This window comes from Procambarus clarkii, chromosome 82 (assembly GCF_040958095.1).
Source record: "Procambarus clarkii isolate CNS0578487 chromosome 82, FALCON_Pclarkii_2.0, whole genome shotgun sequence".
Lineage (NCBI taxonomy): Eukaryota > Metazoa > Arthropoda > Malacostraca > Decapoda > Cambaridae > Procambarus > Procambarus clarkii.
Window position 1 is genome coordinate 3,515,643 of NC_091231.1, and position 19,334 is coordinate 3,534,976.

General features: G+C 40.4%; 1 protein-coding gene across 1 annotated transcript in view; it reads right to left on the bottom strand.

Moving 5' to 3' along the window:
• Positions 1–1,717: 1,717 nt before the first annotated feature.
• Positions 1,718–19,334, bottom strand: part of Pih1D1 (PIH1 domain containing 1) — a 32,124-nt gene continuing 14,507 nt past the window's right edge. The window contains exons 3-7 of the mRNA XM_045752263.2: positions 8,529–8,714; positions 5,648–5,794; positions 3,302–3,612; positions 2,503–2,640; positions 1,718–1,837 (exon numbers count right to left, since the gene is read on the bottom strand). Of these exons, the coding sequence (XP_045608219.1) occupies positions 1,802–1,837; positions 2,503–2,640; positions 3,302–3,612; positions 5,648–5,794; positions 8,529–8,714 (818 nt within the window). The 3' untranslated portion in view covers positions 1,718–1,801. The remainder of the gene's footprint in view (positions 1,838–2,502; positions 2,641–3,301; positions 3,613–5,647; positions 5,795–8,528; positions 8,715–19,334) is intronic.

Sequence of the window (19,334 nt, forward strand, 5' to 3'; positions counted from 1 at the left end):
AGATAAAGAAATTTTAAGCTGCAACATCCATTGAAAATTTACTGAATGCAGTGATAAGTTGTTTATGCCTATTTCTTTCTTTCTTCAATCTACAATAGGAAAATACAGTTATGATTATTGCATGTAAAGAAACCATGCATATGGCAATAACAGCTGTAAAATATCTTTAAATATTGCAACTTGCTACTTAGCAGGCAAAATTACAGTAACATCAGTTATGCATATTATTTGTTTTATGACCATGTTATAGAGCAATGATTTTAGAATATTTACATGTGCAAGGATAAAGAAAAATGGAATGACACAGCTGAGCAAACTTAAAATTATCATCCACATTTGGCATTCTTCCTACTCTTGCCATTCACTTTTGGTGCAGAATGTTAACACGATTATGCAGTCCTGTTCTACATTGTACCATTGAACAGATTATTTTGTAACATGCAGCCCTTGATTTGTGGCTTTATTGGAAAATGCAGATTCAGTGGTGTGCTGGTTACCTTGCAGTGAGGTAAGGATTTTACTGTGTTTTTGCGCAGAATACTGGTAGAGGGCAGATGTCAAATAGTTTGCAGTTCTAGTACATAATCAGCAGTGTGTAGATTCCTGTTGTCCTCCCACACATATGCCACATTTTTTGTTTTATAAACTTTTGGATTATATTTCATTGTTATACATCCCAAACATTCTGGACATCATTAAGAACATTTATTTCACTGAAAAGTGGAGGGATCATTAAGACACCAGCATTAAATATAATGAAATGCTGCTTTCTGGTGGGTCTTTCAGTAACTCAGTGAGCATCCCACTAGGCTACTGGTATACAGTATTTAAGAACTGTACCAGGCTCCATCGATTTACAAGAGCCTACTAAGGCCCAAGAATCTGGGGGCAGAGTCATAAAGCAGTTACACAGGAACTTACGAGCCTGTACATCTTTTCTCGATCTTTGATGGCTTTGCTTACAATTATTAAACAGTTAATAACCTCCAAAGCACCAGGAGGCTGTTTATAACAGTAGCATCAGTTGTTTGGGAAGTTTCATGCTTGTAAACTGTTTAATAAATGTAACCAAAGCCGTCAAATATTGAGGAAAGATGTACACATTCGTAAATACTTGCGTAACTGCTTCATGAATCTGGTCCCAGGTCCCTTCAGTAGAGGAAGGGAAGATTAGGGGGGGAGGGGGGTCTTGGATCAACCACTACCAGGAGAAATGCCATTGGAAAGATAGAGCACAGCAAAAATGGACAACTGCAAGGTAACCATTGGCAATGCTGTTCCTAGTTATGTAATCATTATCAGAGTTCAACCACTGGTCAGTTACTGGTGCGCCCAAGTGGCAGCACCAGCAGTCTCGTGATGCCACCCCACTCATTCTCATACCACCCGATCATCATTCTCATACCACCCGATCATCATAGAATATGGAAGAAGGGTGCAAGCAGGGATGGAACTACTTGGGGACACACTGGAAAGGCATGGTCTGGGAGAGTTCCCTGCTTATACCTGTACATTTAGATTCATCCATGAAAATAGCAGTAGAATGTTTAAGTGCAGTATATCAAATTATATTTACAGCTTCTGTATATTAAGGATATTTTATTTTGAAATACTCATATATGAGTTAGTATTTTATCGCTATTAATGGCTTCAGATAATTAAAACATTTTATATATTACCGAGTGAGTGGGTGGATTACTTTGGACAAGAAAATGGATTATGCCAGGAATAAGTTTTAATTTTATAGATTTAATAGTAATGAATACAGTAATGGTTAATCTTATCCTATGAATTGCAGGCATTATGCATGAAGAACTGGGACTCTCACAATGAGAACCTGAAAATAAACATAACAAATAAGAATCTAGTGTAGTAACTACATTTCAATTTCTAAAATTCATACCATACTTAACAGAGGAAGGTACTGATTTTGACAATGTGGATGGCTTATCTTTATTTCTACACTAAGTATAATTAACCCTTAGACTGCAGCTATGGAGATATGGTCATACCCACCAATGTAAAAAAAAAAAAATTAAATTGTATGCAAAATGTAAGAAAAAGCACAAAAATAGGTGAATATTCATAGTTTCACTGGGTGGAGGTGAGCACCAGGTGTTCACTGCATCTGGCACTTGTCAACACCTGGTGCTCAACTTTGCTAACGTTTCCTGTTTTATTGTCAAATGTTTCACCGATTGTTTTATCACTTTTCTTTATTTACATCCAAAGAGTGGTATTATATCCACATTTGCATCATAGGTGTAAAACCCAGACGATAATTTGTTTAAATCTTTATATGATAACCACATTGCCCTGTGAATCAACAACTAACGATGTCTGCAGCCTAAGGGTTTATTCGTAGAGCAACAACAATATAGACAAAGACACAAACACAGGCACGATAACATATTCTACTATTAAGTTGATACTCTATATGGAAATCTAATGTGCTCTGATATTATTTACTGTACTTTGTTAACTATATAAGACAAACCGTACCCTTGTCGATGTGATGAAGTGGGCCTCAGCATTGTCGTTGTCTAAGGAAAATGGAACAAATACATCAAGGAGATTCTTGGAGCTCTCGACCACTAAACGATCCTCTCCAACATCCACACTGATAGCTTTACCCGATACCTGTAAGAAACAGATATCACAGAAACTGATCACTGATATCATAAGCCCTTAGGGGAGTAAACACTAAGAGAGAGTTCACATTTAAAATTTTAGTGATTTTATAAATACATAAAAATCTTGAGCACTTTTTATATAATTAAATGCAAGTATGCAATTATCAAATAAAGGTACCAAGCCCAGGAAACTATCTACATTACCCAAGTCCCTTCCTCAACAAAACTAATTGAGTTGAGGAACATCTTGAGGAGGTGCTCGACTAATTTGGAAAATAAGGAACAGGTCTTTGCTCCATGAAGTACCCATGTGTGGCCAATATGCAGCCAAAGAAAAGCTCTTTGTACTACAGATGATGGTGGTAAGAGGAAGGCCATTACAATATACCAAATTTAATATTATGCAGTTCTGCAATATCAATACTGTATATGAGCTGTACACAAAACATCTACAGCATTGAACACTTTTTTTCATAATTGGAACCAACTGCTGCAAGATGACCACAGCATGGGCATACATAATAGTCAACCATTCTGCATTATGGGTTCAGGAAATTCAGCTGGGAACCATGTTCCTCAAAATTTGTTTCAGTAAGGTAAAAATCAAGAACAGAATAAAATGTGTTTAAAATGATAAACGGTGAATTGATTAGTGTAGTTGTGCTCACCATGCTGGGCAAATTGACTTCAACTATCAAGTCTTCATGACCATTCTCTTCTTGAACTTTTTTCATCAAAAATGTTGGCTTGGATTTTTCTGCTGTCTCAGAGATTGATGCAATGGTTTTTGTTGAAAGTTCTGTGATAAGTGGCTTGCTAGGTGGGTTTGCTGTGGGAGAAGTGCTCGAGGAAGTGCTTGGTACATCCTTTGGCTTCCAATGTCTTGCTCCACTTAGTTCTTGCACTAGAGGGATGGTTGTACGAACAGTTTGCTCAGACATGCTTCCATGGTACTTTTTATTTTTCAGCACAGTCCATCCTGCAAGTAAATACAATGCTGTATCTGTTGTTATTATTTATCTACCAGCCACTTGAACTGGTCAGTACAGCGTTTGTAGGATTCTACTATTTTCTGGCCATCTCTGCTTACATCACTTAGGGCAGACCAGTTGCAGAGGCTCTCCAGGAAGCTTGTAGATTGCCAAAGGAACGCCACATGCTCTAAGGTCAATTTGTTGAGGTAGGGCCTCCCAGTGGATGGCCTCCCTCAGACAAGGAGGTCGTGAGATTCACCTGCACAATACAGTACTTAGGCAGGGAGAAACATCAGGGTCCTCATCACATTTAATATCTAAATATGAATAGCACAAGCATCACTCACTGGCTATACAAAGGGAGTTGCAGTATCTCTTATGGAAGAAGGCTTCACCGAAACACTTCAATTTGTTAACAAGTTTATTCATAAAACTTTAATATACTTGGGTTTCTTTATTCGAATTGGAATCATACAAAAATAATCCAAACAGAAAGAGACATCATAGCCCAACCGAACAATTAATGATTCCCTAAGGAACGGCCTCCCTTAACATTGTAATAACCACCCAATTAACATGGCTCCTAACACTACCATTATCAAAAGAACACACAGTTCTAATCAGATGCTTGGGTTAACATATTCATATGGGATCAATAAACCACTACGATATCAATGGGATATTTATATATATGCAAATATAGTTCAGCTATGTGTGTGTGTGTGTGTAGTAACCTTCCATACCACTTACTATACTGAACGACACTTGGGTACAATACTTGCTTCCACTCAGGTAAGTAACGATGTCCATTGACTGTCTTTATCTCAGTCCTTCACCTGTTGCAAGTGTTCCCTAGGAGAGTTCGACTGGGTTAACCTCCAAGAGATTATTATACAGCGACTTAAACAAAACCCCCTATGATTCAAATCTGAGTATTGTACTTTATACTAGTATTGTTCACACTTGCATTCTCCTGCAGTCACCATAGATTGTATGAACTTGCAGGGTTCTCTCACATGTGCAAGGATAACTGGCAATATATAATGTCTGGTGATGATGTTGACAATGAGATGATAGATGAAAATATTGTCAGGAAATGGCTGGAACAATGGTCAGAAGCTGGTGAAGGGAACAATGGTCAGGAGATGGTGGAGGTAACAATGGTCAGGAGATGGTAGTGGTTGGAATAATGGTCAGGCAGTGAAGGTGACGCATGACATTACAGCGCAGATTTGCAATGTCGACAGGTGCACATGGCTTGTTGCATATGAACAAATATAATCACACTATTCCCACACAGTATTTACGATTATATTCATAACACTTTAATCTCACTGATGACTCTTGATTCTAAGTCCCTAGGTAATGTCTCTAAATTTTCTAAGTTCTTTCCTTCGCTTCAACTCTAATGAACGAATGATTCTAATAACTTGATTCTGCAACTTGTGAGATACAATACAGTATCTCACAAATTGCAAGCCACCTTTGTTAATAAAGTGGAAGGAATAAAAAGTCAATGGAATAAGATAGGTTAAGAGATATATTGGATAGTGGAGTGGGTAAATGTAAATATTTTGCAATGGAAACATTATGTTAAGAGTAAATTGTCCTTGGTAAGGTTACCTAGGACAATTTACAAGTGACGAATAGTACAGAGTAGGAGATGAAAAGACTGGAAATTAAAGTACTATACAAGAGTAAAAGAAAATTTAAATGAGGACATATAAGGAAACAAGATGGAATATAAGGGATGTTTTGGTAAGGCATCTGGAGAATGTTCTGACATGCTCATTTACTTGTTGAAAGTTCTGCATTGAACAAGATGTCAATACAGTATAATAACTTGTTTTGTCAGGAATAGGAAGCATTTGTATATACAGTATTTTAGGCTTGTATTGAGGCACCCCTCCCCCCAAGGTAGAACTACTGACCCTCCCCAAGATGCCACCCCATAATGAGTGAAAGTGCCCAACCATTTGTGGATTGGTTCCCAGGATCCCCCAAGTTTGAGTCAAGAACAAAGTTATATTTCACACTTACCATTTTTGTCTAACTTGAGAGAATATTTTTCCTCTATACCCTCCAGAGTAGCAATCATGAAAAAATTATGGAAGAGGGGATCGTCAAACATCTTGAGGAAAAACTGCTCATTAATGATGACGTCAAATGCCATACAATCTTCACCAGCTGAAATATTTGTATTAATTTTAACACATAATTTATACAGGACAACATGTATTATATATAGAGAATAAGTCACACTAACATGTCTGAAAACAAATAATCCAACCCACACATGAAAAGAAAGAAAAGTGACAACATTTTGGCCTGTCCTGGAACCTTAACAGGTCACATACCTGTAGACTGATGAAGATTATGCCACCCAAGAGGTGACATGGGCATGAGTACCCCGTAAATATATAGCTGTAGAGTTGATGTTCTCATTTTAGATTCAGCTACTCGGAACAAAACGTTCCAAGTAGCACGGGCTACAGTGAGCCCGTGGTGGACTTACCTAGCACAGGAGCGGGGCTGTAGAGTGAAGAATGCCATTATAAAGACAGTGAGTAGATGAGGTGGGTGAAATGGTGAGATGTAAATGGAAAAAGTGAAGCATGAAAAACAAAGCTAACGGGAGCTTCCTAGATGAAAGGAAAAGCTTAAATTAAGTAAGCAGAGAAGGGACTGAGAGCACCATACTGTAAATGCAAAACATATGTTCTCTTCTGTTATGTTAGGGAAATAATCCAAAATAATCTTTCCTGCATCTACTCCTCACAGATGCCATCTTGTTGAATTGGCTCTTATACACAACATGCACAACATGAACCCTTAGTCCAGGCTTTCTTGCTGTGGACTCTTGCCTTTCTCGGTACACAGTTAAATGCTCTAATCTTCTTAGAAAGAATGATCAGCTTCTGTCAATACATGCTCTCTTATCTGTGTGTGTGTGTGTCTATTTTGGTTCTCTATTTTTCTCTGTTCCTTTATTTACTTTGCAGTTACTGTATTCTCAATCCCTTTTCTGATTACTGTACTTTGTTTTTGCCTACCCTGCCCAGGTAGGACCCAAGGCAACCAGCTACATACAGCAGCATGTGAAAACCCAAACAAACAGAAACCAGTCACTTCTGTACTTCTCAAGCAATACAAAAATGACACTGAAGTTCTGCACACCTAATGAGTGTGTGTGAAGAAGCAGTAAAAAAGATGACATGGGATATGGAATAAAATGTTATAGAACATGTGTGCATCCCCAGGAATTTGAGAAAGCCTCCTGAGGATCTAAGGTACTCATTCAGAAAAATTGGAAGTAAACATATGGTAAACCAGTAAACATGCCTAAGAATACATGATTTGGGGTACTTTCCTAGGTATTCAAGGTACTATTTTTTCAGAGATTTAAGGTTCTAGGAATCTGGTCTGGTCTTCTGGGTATGCAGGGAATGCTCATGGTATTTATCATAGCTTTTTGTCATAATGAACCAAGCACACAACCCTTGACTTGGAAACAAAGTCCTACTGCACTGCCAAAGCAGAGGTTTAATTTAGGAGAAACTGTACCAGCTGAAGCGTACCCAACCAGCCTCAGATAAGAGTTGAACGAGTGACTTGGTAGTTCAGAATGGGTCTTAGCAATTTATAGTTGCCAAGGAATGTTTATACAGTGTTGGGTGGTTTTGTAAGCTCTAGTGGATGGTGGTATGCTCTCCATTGAGTTCCCTACAATTTATTTTGTGGCCAAGATAATCTAAAAAGGTTTCATCCTGCTGGGGCCAAAAAACAATCAGTCCTGGGAGGGTCCTTACCTTGAGGCTACCTTGAGGTGCTTCCGGGGCTTAGTGTCCCCGCGGCCCGGTCGTCGACCAGGCCTCCTGGTTGCTGGACTGATCAACCAGGCTGTTAGACGCGGCTGCTCGCAGCCTGACGTATGAGTCACAGCCTGGTTGATCAGGTATCCTTTGGAGGTGCTTATCCAGTTCTCTCTTGAACACTGTGAGGGGTTTGCCAGTTATGCCCCTTATGTGTAGTGGAAGCGTGTTGAACAGTCTCGGGCCTCTGATGTTGATAGAGTTCTCTCTCAGAGTACCTGTTGCACCTCTGCTTTTCAACGGGGGTATTCTGCACATCCTGCCATGTCTTCTGGTCTCATGTGGTGTTATTTCTGTGTGCAGGTTTGGGACCAGCCCCTCAATTATTTTCCACGTGTAAATTATTATGTATCTCTCCCGCCTGCGCTCAAGGGAGTACAGATTTAGGCTCTTTAGTCGGTCCCAGTAATTTAGATGTTTTACTGAGTGGATTCTAGCAGTAAAGGATCTCTGCACGCTCTCTAGGTCAGCAATTTCTCCAGCATTGAAAGGGGCTGTCATTGTGCAGCAGTACTCCACTCTAGATAGCACAAGCGTTTTGAAAAGTATCATCATCGGTATAGCATCTCTAGTGTGAAAAGTTCTTGTTATCCAACCTGTCATTTTTCTTGCAGTTGTGACGGCTACTGCTGCGGTGGCTACGGCTACTACGGCTACTACGGGTCAAACACTGAGGCACGGGAGCTCAAAAATTAAGTAATTTTTGTTCTATGTTTCACCTAAAATACACAAGTGTCATTGGTGATTATTATTTATTCTGTAATATACAATGATATTCCATGTTTTGGGAACACATGTAGCTTGCACCATTTCCCTATTATAGCATGAAGACTCAAACATACACATTTTATCTAGAAAATTCTTTCATCATCTAGTTTTCAAGTAATTTTAATAGTACATATGAAAAGGGCAGAGTTTTTTTTAATATAAATTCAATTAAAAGATATTAAAATCCAAAGAGCCTCAAAAAGACTTGGTTTCAAGGATGCGGTATTTAATAAACATGCAGACAAAAGGGTAACTGGGAACTGTGATGTCACAAATCTTACACTTTGCCTTCTCATAGTGCAGTTCACCAATAGACATGGGCACACGGAAGTCTGACGGTGCATCCGACTCAAGGATGGCAATCAGCTCTTGATCAGTAATATCTTCAGGAGCAGGGATGGCATCTGAAGTGCAAATATTGATGAACACTTTCTTCTTCTGATCATCAAAGGTCTTCACACAGCTCCCTGCAACACAGAATTTTGGTCAAATTTCCAAGGAAATTATAATAAAATATTAAAGAATTATCTTCACAAGGGAAGGACTTAGTCATATTTCATGATAATAACAGATACAATATTTTATTACTGTTACTAGATGCAATCTTGGTCTTGAATATTACATGGATACAGCTGCAAGGTTGTTAGACCTACGTGAATCTAATTTCTACAGTCATTGAGAAAGGGCACAGTTATTTCGTCAACACAATACAGTACTATGAACATGTTGCAATCGTGCCTTAAAAGTACAGTATGTGGCTAGCTTGAATGGTACACTAACTACATTTGTACATAAGTGCACTCAATGATCTCTCAAGAACTCAAACCTATGTAGCATAGGTCCAAGCCCTTTTGTACAAATGTAGCAAGGGTATCATTTATTATATCTCTCTCCCAGTCTTTCCCCAACCCCCCTCTCTCATACCTCTTTCCCTATTTACCCTTCTCTTCCCTCTCCATCTTTCTCCCCTCCTTCCCTCTCTTCAAGCATGCCCATCTTCCCCTTCTCCTCCCCTCTCTTTAAACATCCCCTCTCTCTCAGAAAACTTATATAACAAATCACTGAAAGTGGTGAATAAGTCTATGGGCAACAGAACTAATACTTCAGATGTTATTTCATAAAAATTGCATTGGGAGGGAGGTTGTTAGATGCTGATATTTCCCAAAGAGTGACCCTATACCTAACCCAGACTGGCTTACGACACTCCTCTACCCGACATGCTTCATGCATGAAAGTTGGGTGAGGCTAGCCTCAAGAGCCTTGCCTCTAACCTCGAACAGGCAAGATACAGTAATCTCTCTTATAGGTATACTATTATGGTTAACCTGGCAGTGCCCAGGATAGTCTCTCTCTCCCTCCCCACCCCCTCTTTCCCCTATCATCCAACCCTCCCCTCCAACCTTCAACTGACAGATATATTTATTTATATATTAGAAGGGGTTGCCCAGCTGTGCCCGGGTCTTTTCTCCCCTCTTTCAACCCTTTCCTCCTCTTCTCTACTATTCATCCCATCAATCCCTTGATGCTCCTCATACCCTTTGTCTCTCTCTCCTTGTCCCTCTCCCCTTTCCCTTCTCTTAGAAAATGTATTATTAAGAAACACTGAAATAACTGTATGGGTCTACATACAGTTGTTTACGTAGATAAATGTACTGTATATATAAATTATGTAGTTAATATATAAGAAAATATATTATTACAAGCACCAAAATTAGGGAAATTACACCATATATTTAAATTGGCTCAGTGAAAATTGCATGGGGTGTTATAAATAAAATTTAAAACATTTAACTTAGGCGTATCCCAACCAGCCTATGTCTGTTCCACATCCGACACCATTTCCTCTGCACATTTGGTTGACGCTAGCACAGAGTGTCTGGACTCCAAGTTTGGACAGACAGATATTCTCCCATAGTATACAGTTGGGGGGGGGGGGGGGGAGGGGTACCAGGCATTGCTCGGGTCCATCTGTTTGTCTGTATTTCCCTCCCCCCTTCCCCTTCTCTCCCTCTTTCTCCTTCCCACCCTCCCCCCCTCTCTCTCTCTCTCTCTTATTTTATTTTATTTTATTTATTTATATATATACAAGAAGGTACATTGGGTTTGTGAGAATACATTGGATAGTACAGTATATACATTCTTGTAAAGCCACTAGTACGCACAGCGTTTCGGGCAGACTCTTTTTCTCTCTCTCTCTCTCTCTCTCTCTCTCTCTCTCTCTCTCTCTCTCTCTCTCTCTCTCTCTCTCGCTTAAATAATATAATTTTCTACCATTGCCGTGTGGGTGGTCCACCGATGGGAGGAGCTTAGCGGCGTGAAATATTAAAAAAAGGAAAAGTTATCCATTCGCTTTGGGATAGGGATGGGACTTGAGAAGCATTTGAAGCTGTAGAAAACTCATTTGTTTTATGCTATTATGGCCAAAGTAAGGATAGGCGAATATTTATGTTAACTTTCTTGAGATCAGTAAATAATGGTGTACGTATATTTCTTTAAGATTTTTTTTTTAATTTTAGTTTCAAAACATTTTCATAGATGCAGCCGCCGGACAGTGTCAAAAATGTTTGTGGGGGTCAGAATGCGACTCCTGGTATGCTGCTCCCTCTTGAATTCTGGTGACCCCAACCAGCCTATGTCTGTCCTGTACTCTAGACCATTTTCCCTGCAAATTTGGTTGAGGTTAGCTCCATGCACCTGGCCATTTGGTTAAGGCTATTGAACGTACGTATTTGTTAGCCAGGTGGCATGTCACTCACTATGGGCTCTTATCCCTGTCCGGATACCATCTTCTCAAATATTATTCTCTTGGACACACACACACACACACACACACACACACACACACACACACACACACACACTTAAGACATGTATTGTGGTCCCCTAAAGTCGAACTACTGACCTCCAGGATGCAGCCTCACAATAATTGCCTAACTCCATGGTACCTATTTACTATATATAATACTATATATACTATATTATTTACCTATTTACTATATATAATACCTATTTACTGCTATGTGAACAGGTGCATTAGGCAAAAGGAAACGTCCCCAATCATTTTGGTACTACCCGGGGATCGAATCCTAGATCCCCGACTGTGAGTCCTGAAGTTAGGTTAGAGTAGCGATGACGTAAGGGGAGCCTATACTTTTTTCCAGGTCTTAGACCTACTGCTTGATTCTGGAAGAGTTCTTACTGCAATCACTTACAACAATCCTAATAATCCCTCTTATTTTCTCAGCGATGTATTTCTGTTTTTAATCTTATAATCCTGATACTCTCATCGGTTATATTACCGTTTTTTTATTATTATTCCATTTATGTCGTCATAAATGACCGTGTCCAACTTGTCATATCATATGATTACAATCACCCTTGGGGGCCAAGTGGGCTCTTATCTGTATGATAAAACCGGAGGATCACAAAAAAAAATAAAAAAATAACACCCCAACCCACTCCCTCTCTTTCACACACATTACACCCAAACACACACACACACACTAGGAAATGATGTGGTGGGGGCTGACTCTATACACAGCTTCAAATGTAGATATGATGGGAGCTCGAGAAGCTCAGGAATCTGTACATCAGTTGATTGTCAGTTGAGAGGCGGGACCAGAGCCAGAGCTCAACCCCCGCAAGCACAACTAGGTGAGTAGTGAGTAAGCGTTATGCCCGAAACGCTTTGCGTAATAGTGGCTTTAGGCATTGTATGTACTAGCTCTACCTATAAGTCAACCAATCTTTGTAAAAATTTATTGTATGTATGTACCTTACCTAAATAAACATTTTATTTTTATTTTATTTTATAGTACGTACGTACGCACCACGGGCACAGATTTGCACACGACTTTATAATGGTCCAGGACGGATCGAAACGTTGTCCTTTCTCCATTTTTTGATGTGTGGTTTGGTCACAACACCGAGCATACTTTTGGATAATGCCCCTTTCGTTTACATGCTCGTGTTCGTTGAACAAGAGTTGTATATTTAGGCTCTCGGAACTGTTAAATGACTCTTGCAACCTTCCCTGCACACATATCTCATCTTACAACATTTCAAGATTTAATGTTGTGATGATGACACTGTCCTTGAACCTCCAAGGAAGTAAGGTGTTTCCACAATCTTATCTAATGCGTCTATATTTTCTTTAGCTAAGATTTACAGTATTAAGTGGTGCTAACACGACGCCAGAATATATATTTTAATATTTCTGAAATGTTAGTGATAAAGTTGTCTCAAAATTCTTTGATGTTTCAATTTTTTTATAATAATGTAGGCCAAATGTACATCAGCTGACCCATAGATATGTGGCTCTTAATGTGTAGTAGTATAATGATGATGGAGTAGCTAGTGCTGATTTCATGATGACTCGGTTATATTACATTTTGTTCAGGTTTCTGTATATTATTGCACTCAAGACTGCTAACAGCCAATCCAACAGAACTAGCTGCACTACAATTACTACCAGCACAATATAAATCCCAGGAGTAGCAGCTTTCTGTTATTCAAGGTCTCCCCTTCAAGCATGTCAATATTTAAAAACATTTTTTCCAAGACAACAGAAATCTGGTAGTAATAACCATGCACGATGCACAGAATAAAGGTTTCAAAATATATTTTTACATGGATACCTTCTCGAACAAAGCTAACTCATCAAGACACAGCTAAAGCAGCAAAATCAAGTAGAAAAAAAATTAATTGAACCACACCTCAGAACCCCCTTACCTCTGTTTTTTAAAAGCAGTATAAATTTTGTTTCATTTACATTTGAGACACACGTATATATAAAGCACACCTTTTTAAGGTGCAAGCCTCTCGTGTGGCTATTTCTTAATTGCTGTCCTCTCATTCCTCCATGGGCACCAGCCTAGTTTGTGGGGCCCTATTAGTGTTGCCCTACGCCATCCTACCCGTATCCCCACCGGGCAATAGTGTATCTATGGCAATGCATCAGTATTCAAATATGGCCACCATTAGATCTGTCGTAAGTTGTAGGTTAAGTTTGAGGAAGTTTGACTAGTCAAGTGTCCAGAACAATGGGAACCCCAAACGTGCAGACCCCACAGCAGTCACTAGCGTGCAGGTGGGATCACCATGCAACATTTCATGTATGGTTAACACAATGTCTGGGAGTGCACAGTTACATCTAAATTGACTGATACTTATCTACAGTTCAGTGTATATGAAGGTGGTGGGGCTACCACTTTCAGGGAGACCCAGTAGACCAATAAGTAAACGGGCCAAAAACATTGTTACAGGTTAAGAAGTTCATGGCACGTGGGGTAAATGTGCACCTTAAATGATAGAAAAAATTAACTGGGGAACTCATTAGGCAAATCAGAGATCCAACTGCAGCCACTTTCCTTTTCCATCGCCTCATCGTCGGAATCCAGAGAGGAAATGCCTGGTGTATGGTGGGTATGCTCCCCACCTTTGGTGGAGGTGGAAGAAATTTATGGCGGTAATTGCCATGATTATGTTAGGCCAACGTTACCTCTGGCAGGTGGCTGCAAGAGACGAATATCTCATATATACATTCTGTGAGCAGAAACTGGGTTATACTATCCAACATTACATTACTGAATGTTTAAGCATTAGCCCCTTTAGACCACCTGCCGGTATGTGGTAGGTAAAACTATACAATGACTTTAACCTTGGAACAGAACAGCGACTTTCTGATGGATAAATACCCGGTTCACCTCGAGATGTCAACTCTAAATTGTGACGTCACAATGATAATCAATAACGTTCTAGCTAGATAGCCTTTTGCGTGTCACGACAAATTGACTACTGAATTAAAGGCTTGCCATTGACAATATATTACTGATAACACATGGTAACAAACAGTAAATCAGTACTAAGAAAATGTACCCCCTATTACATATAAATCGGATAATGAAATTATAATACCATCTGATATTTAACATTATACTTAAAAAAATTAACTAAAATTGCAAAAATAATAATTCAACTAGAAATTGAGTTTGTCGATCACATTTCATTACAGACACAACACTCAGACAATAAGGGTCCACGCATCCCACGGGCGAGGAGCCACAAAGAGCAGACATGGTTGAGCACCCAGCCATCCTCTCCAGTTGTCACCTCACAAAAATTATGTACTCAATTGGCCGAACCTAACCGATGGATAGATCAAAATGGTCCATCAACAGATCCGCTGTTGGATCTAACAGCGATGATCTACAAAAATGATCTACAACCAGAAATCTTGGCCAAATATCTCCAGTTGTTTACTGTAAGTCGTAACTAAGTGATTGTAACCTAGCCACCGCTGCCCCACTGGATGGGGGGCGGTGTGCAGGATAACTATATCAATTGTGACACCAGCTCTCAACATATGTCAATTGCTTAATTTAGAAACTGTACTTGTGGTCAGTCTCGAGCCCATTGTTAATGTGACGATGTGCATTGAATTTTGTAACTAGCTCATCAAGATTGTAACTTGCTTAGCTAAATAAATTTTGGGGTTGTCCCTGATCCCAATATGCAACCTGTTCGCTTACAAAAAAAAAAGTCACATTTCGATTGTATACGTTACATAAGGCCAAACATTTTTGTACTTGAAAATGGAAGCGGCCCGCGACAGTGACGTACTGTCCCATTTTCTGTTTTGGGTCCTCTGATAGGTTAGGAAAGGACACATTAATTTGTCCGTTTTCTTGACGTTGGGAAACCGTAGGAGGACAGCCTGCATTATGTGCCTCTGTAACCCTTTCCACTACTGCCTGCAGGATTGGCATGGAGTACATTATAAATGAACTAAACTAAAAATAAATCGTAGGCTTGCTGGGAGAATACTGAACAGCCGTGGACCTACCTCATGTCCATTTTAATGTTCTCTGGTTGTGCCTATGGCACCTCTACTCTTCACTGGGTCTATTCTGCATTTCCTAACATACCGTCCACACTCCAGTAAGTTTAAGTTTTGCCCCGAGGGGCGAGTTTATTGGGAAGCGCCACTCATCCTGTGAGTGGACACACCACCATAGCAGCATGTACAACAACCCCCAATAGGAAGAAAACCCACTGGGTTGTTCATCCTGTCACTTGTACCCAGACACAGCTCGAACTTGCTTAACTGTCTCAAGTGTACAGCTCATCAAATAAGAAGATTAACATTTGTCAACCCTTAAAAACTTACTTTATCTTGCTGGAGCAATATGGGGGAATCTTTTGAGAACATCATTTATATTTGACAGATAGTATTTACCTAACTCAAACAATGTGGGGTTTACTATGCTACACACATTTATAATGTGTCTTAGATGTTCACATTATCTCAGGTAGTGGTCAAGGCGGTGTCCGTCACTCTCACCACATTCTGCAAATCCGCTGCTCAGTTTTTTCCATCCCGAAACTCTATAGATATTTGTATCCAAGACGAATTCTCGCTATTACTGATTCTCTCCCTCGGCCACCTCCTCTTCTTCCATAATGATTGGGATTGTCTGCTGCAACCCATTGTATCAGCGTACAGATTGACTGGTTTGTGCTTCTATCCTCCTTTCCTCAGTTACCTTGTCACTATGATGTTGCCTGATAATACCTCTAATTTGTAGCAGTCTTGGATATGAAATATTCAATATGGTCTCCTTCAGCGCCCTCAGCAGCCAGCACATCTGCTCGTTCATTTCTACAGATTCCAACATGGGAGAGGATCCTCAGGAATTTGACGACCCTTCCCTGATTGGTTAGTTCCCCCCAGAGCTTTCTTGATTTCAGCAACTATCGCTAGATTTTCCGCCCGATTTTTATTAAGGTTTTGCAGTACTGCTTTTGAATCAGTGCAGATCACTGCACGGTTGGTGTTTCTTTCAAGAAATCTTAACGCCATAACAATGGCAGTTAGTTTTGCTTGTGTTGAAGAGGCATAGTTCTCAATACGTACTTTTTTCAATTGCGTTTTGAAAGCCATTACTCCTAATTACAGTGTATGACGCCTCAGCTCTGCCATTGGTAGGATTAGATGACACATCAGTATAGATTTGATCCAATTCAGTCCCAGCTTCTTTATAAATTTCCTCAAGATACTTGTGCCTCATTTCTTGTGATATCATGTTGAACTTTTTCACTGGCATCTCGTTGATAATAATCCTACATGGGTCATCCTCCCAGGGAGGCAACCTCTCTACAGGCGGGAGCTCACGGGCTTACTGAAGCAGGTGAAGGTCTTCCAGGTAGCAGACTGACCGGTGTCCATTTTTTGCTTCTCCTGTTTCCTCCTGTAAGTAGCACAGAACTCATTTTTTTCTTGGCAACATCATTGTAATGGGAGTCTCTGGCTATATTAATTGCAAGATAGTATTCAGTTGTTCCCTGAGTCTGCTTTTAACACTAGGGAGAGAGAACTCCTCTCGTAAATTGGATGCTTTGACAGTTCTTAGGACTCCAAGAATGATTGACAGGGCTTCATTTTGTATGCCCTGGAGCCTTTTCATATCGCTTTGGGAGTGGGTGCATAAAACTGGTGCGGCATAGTCTATGACGGAGCGCACATAGGCTGTGTACACCACTTTAAGCACGGCAATAGAGGCCCCATACCCATTCCAGGTCATAGCTTTCAGTGCCCTGAGTCGACTTTTTCATGTTGCTATGAATTGGTTGAGCTCCTCTTTCTTTCACTTGTTAAGAGCCGACAGTGACGCCAAGGTACCGATAGTAGTCAACCCACTCAAGTGTTACACCATTAATTTGTAGTTCTTCATTTTCTCTTCGCTAGTGATGACCTTGAAACACTCCTGTATGTCGATACAGAACAACGATGCCTCTGCTAGCTTCTACATTATGAGCTTACATCCTGCTCATGATGTTCAACTGTACCACTGAAAATAATATATTTGTGGAAATAAGAATGACCTAAACTACCAGTATAGCTGACAGTCTCCGTGGCGAAGTGGTAACACACTCACCTGGCGTTTCGCGAGCGCTTTGGCCTGGGTTCGTATCCTGGTCTGGTAGGATTTACTGGGCGTCAATCCTTAACTGTAGCCTCTGTTCACCCAGCAGTGAATGGGTACCTGGTTATTAAACAATTTGGCGGGTCGCATTCCGGGGAAAATTAGGATTAAGGACTTGCCAGAAACGGTGTGGATGCTGGTGGCTGTACAAGAATGTAAGAACTCTTGCATAAATAAATAAATAAAAAGTAAAGCATGCGGATGAAGAGGTGAGGAGAAGAGTAGAGGAGAGAGGCCCCAGGGTGTGGGAGGGGCGTGGTGGGAGAGGGATACCTTCCAGTACCTTCCCCGGCTGTGGCCAGCTACTCATCATGACTCGCCACTATCACACCCACCGCCTTCACCCCTCTCCACACGAACCTAACACCCGGTCCCCGCTATCACCCTCTCACCAACACTACGGTTGTGTCAAATTCTTTTGGCCTGAATGAAATATCTGCTATAATGATGCGGGTTACCCTTACCTAAAGGTCTTTAGTACCCTAATATCACCAGAGAAGGGTTAAGCAAACCCAAGTCTCTGATTACTTGTGTAAAGGAGGAAATGTATATGTTTATCTCTCAGAATGTTCGGTAATATGTTTATTGCTTGTGATGTGTGTCTATGTATGTATTAACACGATGTACTGAACGGGGTGAGAATAGCTTGAGCTACCTCATCCCTTTGTGTGTATTTTACCTCAATAAACTTATTTCAATTTCAAGTCTCTGATCCACACACACATATTCTATACTGTACAAACTCAAAAAGGGTGCGAGAGAGTCCGGTCTCATGTTTATCTGCTTGTTGTCCTCTCGCTGTCACTACAATTCTGTGTGGGGCCTCGTGGACTCCCTCATGCTTATATGGACGCCAAGTCTGGGTACGAACGTACCCATTGTGCTAGCGTCAATTCATTGTTGGTATAAACAGGATGGTTAAACTGTCCTGGAAACCATATGGCAAGGAGATGGATAGATGTATGTATATATATACATGTATGTATGTATGCGTGCAAGGAGATGGATGGATGTTGGCATGTATATGTATGGATGGATTTATGTATCTGTATGGATGGATTTATGTATATATGTATCGTGAGGTATGTATGTATGCATACATAGATGTGTGTATTTACTATTTGCATTTAATATTTGTGCCTGCAGAATTGAGCTTTAGCTCTTGGACCCCTTGGACCTACTACCCAATCTATTTTCCCTCTATAATGTCTATTACATATACTGTATTTCTAACACACGCACACACAGCCCCAGGAGCAGCCGGTAGCAGCTGTCTAACTCCCAGGTACCTATTTACATGGTGAACAGGGGCATCAGGGTGAAAGAAACTCCCCATTTGTTTCTCCCTCGGCCGAGAATCCCCCGAGCGCTGTCCACTCAGCCTTGTGTACTCACCTACTTCCACCAAGACTAATATTTTGTTGAATTATCTGCATGTCTCTTGCAAATTGTCTATACAGTATACCTAGGTCATAAAAGTATTTGTGCGTACGTCTGATACCATACTACTTGTGAAGGAGGAAATGTATATGTTTATCTCTCAGAATGTTTGGTAATATGTTTATTGTTTGTGATGTGTGTCTATGTATGTATTAACACGTTGTACTGAACGGGGTGAGAATAGCTTGAGCTACCTCATCCCTTTGTGTGCATTTTACCTCAATAAACTTATTTCAATTTCAATTCACCTACTTCTGTTTGCTGGGGTTGCGCTCTGGCTCTTTGGTCTCGCCTCTCAACTGTTAATCAACTGGTATTCACCTAGTTGTTCATGCGGGGGTTGAGCTCTGCTCTTTCAGCCCGCCTCTCAACTGCCAATAAATCAACTGTAACTGACTACTAATTTTTTTTCTCTCTCTCACACACACACACACGGATCTATCTATCACCAGTTACGGAAGCAGCTCCGTAACAGCTGTCTAACTCCCAGGTACCTATTTACTGCTAGGTAACAGGGGCATCAGGGTGAAAGAAACTTTGCCCATTTGTTTCTGCCTGGTCCGGGAATCGAACCCGGGCCACAGAATTACGGGCACTGCGCGCTGTCCGCTCATCTACCAGACCCCAGTAACTGTGTGTGCAGATTCCTGAGCCTACTGGGCT